Below are 8,595 nucleotides of genomic sequence, written 5' to 3'. Positions count from 1 at the left end.
GTTGACTCACCGTTTCCATAGCAACCCCGTGAAGGAAGCAGGACAGTTCTCTGCGTGTGGCAGCTGAGGAAACTGAAGCAAGGTAACATGACTCACTGTGCCAGCTCTGGGTTGTATTCTGTCGCCTCCAAATTCACCCTTTTTGCCTGCTCTTTTAAAATGGATCCAGGCCCGCGGGAAGACCTCCCTCTGCCGGCTGGCACGGTGGTGAGCGTTGTCGGTAGGTGGCGCTAGAGAGAGATGGCGGGACCCGAAGGAGCGGCTTCCTGGCTCCCCGCTTAGCTCAGCCTGGCCCCTGCCGCGCACGTGCGGGGGGCCTTCCTGAGCCGGTGTTGCACCGCAGAGGAGGGCGCTCCTCGTGCAGATTTCTGGCAGGTTCCAGAGGGGGGACTTTCAACAAGTTTCATCTGCATGGCACAGAGACTTCTCTGTTACCTGCCGAGCCACACCACTCCCTGTCCTCCGGGGCTCGAGGGACACTCTTCTAGCGTGGCGCGGCTCCTTGCATCTGCTGTTCCTACCCGTGTTCTTTGGAGGTGTCTTAGCTTCTCACGGTGCCCATCCTTCGTGTGGTTAATAAGGACATTAAACTTTATCAAACGGCCCTGTGGGTCCCTCCTGGGTCTTGGCTGATAGCCCTGCCAAAGACTGAGACCGCGTGCTGGGCTCCCAAGTCGGCCCCTGCTCTCATTGTTGGCCTCTCAGGGACGGGAGGGTCAAGTGGAGAACGTGGACAGAGCAGTGGGGCTGTCAGGAGAGAAGCTATGGTGGAGCTTTGAAGGCAGTTGGCCAGCAGACAGGGAAGGCACAGGCAGAGACCCCTGTGCCCTGTGTGCCCTGGCCGGTAGGGAAGGGAGGCTGCAGCCATGGGGGCAACAGAGGGCTCCTGCTACAGCCTCCAGACTTCTCTCATTCCTGGGGACACCCCTAGTGAGACGGGGGCCTTCAGGATCCTAAGTCTTGCTCCCAGCAGTTTTCTCTGCTTCTCTTGTATCAGTTTTTAGGAGGCAATATTCTCCGCTGGGGCATCTGGAAGCCAAGGACTTTGGTGGTGTCCAGAGGGTGTCACCCCAGGGGCCACAATGACATCTCACCCCACGTGTTATTGATCTCTGCTGTTCAAGCCGGATCAGAAAACAAGAGAGAAATACTGGAGTTTTTGAATAAGTGCATTTATTTCCTTTTTGCTGTAAAAACTAGACCTTCTTAACTTCCCAAATACATTTATAAATACTGGACATTGTGTCTGGAAAAAACAAATAGCAGAGTCGGAGCCATTAGGCCATTTTAACAAGACAGCTTTTGAGGAAGGGGTGCCTGTGCAGAAGACACTGATGTTCCTACACATTTGTCAGCTGATTCTGTCCTCAGAGCTCCTAGTGAAGCAGACCCTAGCTAAGCCAAGTCCAGGCTGTGAGTGGGGCCAGGCAGCGGAGGGACACAGTCTGTGCCCGCCACGGTCTCTGGTATCTCACCTGCTCATTTCCAAAGCCAGCCTCTGGTCTTAGGGGTGCACATTTTAAAACACACTGTGATGACCCACATTTTGGAGCTTACCAGAATTGGCAGATGTTGGGATTTGTATATAAAAAACGATGAATTTTGGTCCCAGAAATTTTATTAAAAAAAAAATCCCCAGAGTCGGAAGCACACTTGAGTGTTTCAGGGCTGTCCGCTTGAGTGGAAATGGCAGGGAGGAAGCACCAGAAGCAAAAGGGAAAATTCAGAAGCTAAAAAAAAAGAAGGGGACTAAGACTAGCAGTTTACACAGAGTTGCTGTCCCTGTGAGGTTGCTGACCTACTTCCTCAAGGCATGTTGTTTGTTTGGGTCATTCAGGAAGCAATTCTTTCCTTTATGAAAAAAAAAAATCAAAAATCAAAAGTAAAATAACTGTTTTCAGGTCATGAAGGTAATGCTAAGTTTAATGGCTTATCCAGCGTTTGAAGTCTTGCCGGGTCCAGGTAGTGGTCAGCAAGGCCGCCCGGGGTCAGACCGCGTTCCTTTGGAGGATCTGGTCCAGTAATTGCTGCAGAGGTGGGGACAGAAAGGTCATGCGCACATTGGGACTCTGGGCTGCACGCGCCACCCCTGCTGGCACACGCTGTTACCTTTTTGAAGACTTCCGCTCGGAGTCTGTTACTCTGTAAGATCACCCTTTTCTTTTGTTCTTCTTTCTTCTTTTTAACTTCTGGCAAGTTGTTATAGATTCTGAAACAGAAGCAGAGAACATTTTGAATGGGTAGCAGAAGCGTGTGCCTGCGGCGCTGAGCATCCAGCCTCATCCTCTGCCACTGACATTTCAAAGGGAATGTGGGCTCCCTCCACATGGGGAGGTGCCAACACAAGGGCTTCCCTGATGTCCCCAGAATGGCTCCACACTGGGACAGCACCTTGTCTCTGTGCTTGCAGGGCCAGTGCAACAGGCAAGCTGGAGAGGCAAGGTGTGTCCTTGGAAGTCACTTTCATTGTCCCTGCACCCTCAGTGGTAACTAACTAACCTGGAAAATGGGGGATTTTAACCCTGCTTTGCCATTCTGAGGGTTATGCAACCTTGACCCCAATTACCTTTTTTTTTTTTTTTAACCACCCAGTTTTTGCCTTCTTCAGACTTGGAGGAGCAGCTAGAAGTGGCAGGATCACAATGCTGGAACACGCATGTCAAAACGTGTGCTTCCTCTTAAGAGAGTGCATGTCTACCCAAGCCATTTCCAGATACCTCCCAGGCGTCCTTATCATGTCCTTGTCTTGATGTACAAGCGGGAGTTGCCAAGTTACCTGCAGGGCCCACGGGACTCTTCTGGACACGTCTGTCCCCCTCCCCAGCAGGAACTCTTCATGCACCATGCCAGCTGGTAGTTCTACTAGAACCTGCTGACCACAGGGCTACTTCAGCACAAGCTTCTGGGTTGCCGTACACCTGGCACTCAGCTAAAATATCTCTTTTTCACTTTATCTCATGCTTAAAAGCCCAACAAAATCTGTTCCATTATTAAAACTATAGAACAAAGTACAAAAATAATGATGACAGCAGTGTCAGCTGGTGACATCTTAGTTACAGGGCACCAGGCTCGTCCTTGACATGAATGAACTCAGCCCAAAGGACGCAGGTGGTGTCCCACCGTAAGCAACACGAGGAGCCCAAGGCCTCATCTACCAGGAGACTTGTGAAGCCCTCCCTGCTCACAGGGAGCTGGCGTGCAGACCTCGGTCACTGTCCCTTACCCTCTACACTGTGCTCACCCACCTAGACAGCATGAAGCTGCTCAGGGGTTGGGAGACATTTGCAAATATGCAAGAATACACTGAAGATGATTCTAGAAAGGCTCAGGAAAGGAACCCCTAGGGGACTCAGAAGGAAGAGCTATCATGTCCCAAACCTCCCAGTGGGAAGTCCTTCAGATCTACAACTTCTCTTTCTGACACTGGCCACCAAATCAGCTGGGGAGTTTAAAGTAAAAACCGAGGTCCCACCTCGGGTGCTTCTGATTTAGTATTTTCTCAAAAGAAATCTCCAAATAAAGCATGGTATACCATCCCACGGGCCACATTCCGCATAGAGGCGGAGCCCCAGGAAGATAATCCGAGTCTTCCGACATATTACAACGTGAAGAGAGCCAGCTACAGAACGCGGCACAACACCCCTGTGGTTAGAAGCCACGTAACTGTACGTGAGCCAACAGAAGCCAACTTCGAGGCAGAGCTACAGGAGGCACGACCGTGGTCCGTGCAGTGGACAGGCGGGGCTGGAAAGGAGGTAGAGAGGAGCGCAGGGGTGACCAGGGGACTTGAGCTTCATCTCCCTTGTTTGATTTTTATCAGCTGAAAATATAATTTAACAGTACAATTAATCACAGAGAATGCAAAGAGGGGAAAGCTCCTTGCGAGCCAGGGCCAGCACCCAGCAGGGACACGTTTCACGGAGCAGAGAGAAAACCAGCTGCCAAAGCCTTCGGAGACCAGGCGGGAGAGCCAACAGCTGGGGCCGGGTCACCAGCTCTCGAGTCTTCTTCACGCCTCAGTTCCTCCGTAGGAGGGATAGAGCCGTACTCTGCTCCCGGTGCTGCTGGAAAATCTATTATTTTCGTGGCTTGGTTTGCAGGGCTCCATAATAGTGGCTCTGGGGTTGGGGTGTGCGTGTGGCAGTAAGGGTGGGCATCTGGCTATTTCCCCACTAAATTGAAAAGTGGATGCTTTTGGCCAGAGAACATACGATTTTGCACTTCTGAAAGTCTTCAAACCCAGCACCCCTTACGGACCCTGGAGGGAGAGAAGGCTGTAAATCAGGTCTAATAGAAAGGTCCGCCTTCTCGTAGCTTTCATTTCCTTATTGACAAAGGCGCTCCCTGGGGATGATCAAAGTAGCCTAATTATCATGGAAACCACATGATCATGGTAAGAACAGAGATGTGGGGCTGGAGTGGATGTGGGGCTATTCTTTCCATTTCCAAGTGCACTATCAATCTGGTTTAATCATTATAATTCCTCACAGTGCCAGGTACTTCATTATGGCCTAATGACGGTGCTTGCACAAATGTGGCCCACACTGCTGAGCTTGAGCGTTTGGTGAAGAGGCCAGGTCTCTGGAAGAATGGGAGCTTTTGTGTGCACCAGGTCGGTGAGAATTAGTGGGAGTCTTGGCAAATGACCAGCCCAGCAGAACAGGGAGAATTGGTCGGCAGCGGAGCCACCAAGCCTGCCAGAGTCAGAGCGCCAGGAAAGCTGGCCTGTGGCCCCTCCGAGGCCCACTGGCTCCCTCGCTCCGCTGGCTTCCAGCTTGGATCCTGTCCTCAGGCCCTGCTGCTGTCAAGCCCTCGGAGAAACAGCTTCTCACCTCCCATCAAATCACCTTAGGGTGCAGCCCCACCGCTCCAGCCCACAGACATGATGCCAAAGTGCTGGAGAGTTCCTGCTCGGAGGCTGGGACCTCTCAGAGCCCAGGACTGCTTGGGTCCAGAACCAAAGGCCTGCCCTTTCCTGTGGCTTCTCCAAGAGCAGCACAGAAGCACACATCCACGACCGCGCTCAGTAAGCCCGAGTCTCAGATCCGCAGCCAAGAGGACCTCAGACCTCAAACATGGACCCAGAAAGTGGCCGCGCTGGTCAGCACCTGGGCCTGTCAGGTCGCCCCCACACACCCCCCAATGTCTTCCCATGTCATGAATAACCAAGTACCTTTTAGATCGCATATGCATCTCCTTCTCTGAAATGCACCTTTCTTTGGGTTTGAACAAATTATCTGGAAAAAAAAAAAAGGTAAAAGAATTAATTACAGAAGGCACAGAATTATCACACATCTGTGGAGAAACCCTGTGGTGGATTCTGCACATTCTCTGAGCTGATCCTTCCCTAAGCCACAGCGAGCACTGCAGGACTCAGACACCATAAATGGCCATGCTGACCCCTAGGCCGCCATCAGGTTGGTCTTGATGACGGGTTCGGAGGCCCCAGGGGAATGTTAGTGCCCCACCTCGTTCATGAGAGCCCCTCCTCTGGGTGCTTCCTGCAGCCAGAGTTGTGGTCTTCTGGGGGAAGTGCCAGGATACACAGCTCTTCCACTCAGAAAAATCCACACAGATTTTTGAGGCCCCTAAGGACAAGGAAATGTCCCAGTTGCCGTTGAGCCTTTGAGAGCAGGAGACCTCACCACGCATACAGTCTTCCACCCAGGCTGCTCGGCATCTGCAAAATGAAGGCCTCCTTCCCTCTTTCCTAATGTCAGAAGAGTCGCGGACAACACCACGGACCTGTGTCTTTGGGGTCCTTTGATTAAGTGCAGAGTGACAAACACGTCGCGTGGCCCTGCATTGTTCTCAGTGTAAGAACACATCCCAACCATCGTGATGTTCACGGACGGCACGCTTGGCAACATTCTGCATCTTAAAAAACGGCAAGCGCTCTTGCAGGAACTGGAAACAAGTCTGAAATGCCGGAGAAACAGCCCCACAGATCAGCCGAGGCGTGGCGCGCGTGCCTGGGGTGCATGCGGCTTGGGATGATCTGAGCAGCTGCCGTGCTTCCCGGAACCTAGACTGGCCAGCTCACGGCCATCATTTGGCGTAAGCAAACCAGTGGCTCTGTGTCCTGGCTGAGCTTCTGAGCTGGCGCGGGCCCTGCCGTCCCACGGAGGCCTGGGCTGGGTTCTGTTCGCCTCCTCCACGCCCAGGACTGTCTTGTTCATCTGACCAGCGGAGCCATCAAAGTCAGCTCGAGGACACGAGGATTCTCCCAGGATGTGCAAGAAGGTGGGGTAGGGGTAGGGCCACTGAGAAACGTCTTCCCCTCTGAAGGCCCGGACCTGTGTACGACGTGGAGAGCAGCACAGTGGCTGAGCTTACGCCTGCCCAGTGATGGGGACGCACGTTATGGCCCCACTACTTCACTCGAAGACAAGACTCAAAGGAGAAACAGCACAAAGAAGAAAGATCGGAATATTCCCAACTACAAGGACAAGTCCCAGCGTTTAGAAAGAGAAGGGGAAGGTGACATTGGCACAGACCATGGGCTAGGGGCCTCCAGGGTCCCACCCCAGCTCCACTCTGGACAGGGCCAGGCAGAGACAAGGAGCCCTGGAAAATCCTAGGACGGAGCAGCATCTAAGTCAGCCAGGGTGTTGGGTGAGCAAATGTGTGAGAACTTAGGCCTCCCACCTGGGGACAGGGGACAAGGAACCTCGCAGGAAGACAGACAGGCGGGATGGTGTTCCCAGGCACTGCTCAAGGTTGGGATGGATTCAATGCAGACAGACAGGAGGGTCCTGAGGGATAAAAAATGACTATAAATTACATTTGATTTCATGGTCACCACTCAATCACAGGTGATCTGTTTTGGAAACTGATATTTTCTTTTTTCTTTCAGTTTGTTTCTTTAGACCACTGAGTCCACAGTTAGGCTTTGGTTTTATTTCTAAGAAACAGAAACAACATGCGCCGTCTGCCGCTGCACTGTTTCCTGAGCCTTTCTCAGCCTATGTGCAGGTTCAAGTCTGGCCAAGCAGCCCACGTTAGGCAAAGCCAGCAGGCCTGTGACCCGGAGGGCTCCAGCTGGCAGGCTCCACCCTGACCTTGGGGAAGTACCTACAAGTTAGTTACTGAGGATTTGAGGTTGTGTTGCTGTTGTTGTTTTTAGATATACATGACAGTAGGGTGTATTTAGTCAAGCTATGGAATCAACCATGGTGCCCTTCAACAGATGAATGGATAAAGAAAATGTGGTATATATACACAATGGAATATTACTCAGCCATAAAGAAGAATGAAATGATGGCATTTGCCAACTTGAGTTTTGATAGTAGCACTGAGCCCTGCTGATAAATAGCAGGGGCCTCCCAGGTAGAGGCAGAAAGGGGAGGGTCTGTCTTCCTGGAGGAAGCTGCTGAAATAAATTGAGTGCATTGTTGCAAATGGCTCCACCCCCACCGGAGTAGAAAGAGCACCTGGCAACTGTTGGCACTTTGAGAGGGGCAGTGGCCAGGGAAGGGGAGCGGACTCCACTGTACACCCGAGGCGTCCACACGTGCTGTACAGTGCTAGCATTTGTTGATGCCCTTCGTGAACTCAGTCTTCCCAAAGCCCGTGGTGTTCAGGGCGTTGTGCATTTCAGGGTGGAGGTTGCTGACGGGCCTGCTCAGGTGTGGATGAGGAGGTGGCAGAGTGGGGCTTCGGCCCCCAGCCGCCCCACCTTGCAGGCTCTGCCCTCGCTGTACCGCCACCCACTCCTGGTGGCGGAATCCGTACTTTGGGAGCCTGAACAAATGTTCCTCCATTTCCCGTGACACCATTCCTCACACACTCCTCTCTCCTTCCTTCCACCTCGCCCATTTGGTGGGAGATGCTGGCGAGCAGAGCAGTGGATGCCATCCTGCCTCGGTGAGGCCAGTGCTTGGACAAAGTTGAAGCACCACCCTATGGTACAAGAACTGGGGCGATTAAGAGGGTCCCTCAGAGGTGAGTTCTCTTTTTAAATTGGTGTATACTAATTACCCAGATGGAAGCTGCCCCAACTAAAGATGGCATTGGAAAACTGGAGATCCATATGCAGCAAAATGAAGTTAGACCCCTCTCTCTCACCCTGCACAAAACCCAACTCAAAATGGATCAAGGACCTAGGAATTAGACCAGAGACCCCACAACTGATACTAATAGAAGAAAAAGTAGGCCCAAATCTTCACCAAGTTGGACTAGGACCTGACTTCCTTAACAAGACTCCTGAAGTGCAAGAAATAAAAACAAGAATCAATAAATGGGATGGATTCAAACTAAAAGATTTTTCTCAGCAAAGGAAACAATCAATAATGTGAAAAGAGAGCCTACAGAGTGGGAGGAAATCTTTATCACATGCACTTCAGATAGAGCACCAATCTCCAGGATATATAAAGAACTCAAAAAACTTAACACCAAAAAAAAAAAAACACAATCAACAAATGGGCTAAGGAACTGAGTAGACATGTCACAGAAGATATACAATCAATCAACAGATATATGAAAAAACATTCAACATCTCTAGTAATTAGAGAAATGCAAATCAAAACTACCCTAAGATTTCATGTCACTCCATTTAGAACGTCTATTATCAAGAGCACAAGCAATAATAGGTGT

General features: G+C 51.3%; 1 protein-coding gene across 4 annotated transcripts in view; it reads right to left on the bottom strand.

The window, feature by feature from the left end:
* Nucleotides 1-1,153: 1,153 nt before the first annotated feature.
* Nucleotides 1,154-8,595, bottom strand: part of LOC306659628 ((E2-independent) E3 ubiquitin-conjugating enzyme FATS) — a 266,421-nt gene continuing 258,979 nt past the window's right edge. For all 4 annotated transcript variants that reach the window (XM_079137279.1, XM_079137278.1, XM_079137280.1 and 1 more), the window contains 3 exons: nucleotides 5,174-5,237; nucleotides 2,110-2,209; nucleotides 1,154-2,027 (listed from right to left, as the gene is read on the bottom strand). In XM_079137279.1, coding sequence (XP_078993405.1) covers nucleotides 1,989-2,027; nucleotides 2,110-2,209; nucleotides 5,174-5,237 — 203 coding nt within the window. In that variant the 3' untranslated portion in view covers nucleotides 1,154-1,988. The remainder of the gene's footprint in view (nucleotides 2,028-2,109; nucleotides 2,210-5,173; nucleotides 5,238-8,595) is intronic.

This window comes from Sciurus vulgaris (genome assembly GCF_902686455.1).
Source record: "Sciurus vulgaris genome assembly, chromosome: 4".
Classification (NCBI taxonomy): Eukaryota; Metazoa; Chordata; class Mammalia; order Rodentia; family Sciuridae; genus Sciurus; species Sciurus vulgaris.
The sequence above is the reverse complement of the archived record's forward strand: the minus strand, read 5'-3'. Positions and strand labels throughout refer to the sequence as shown.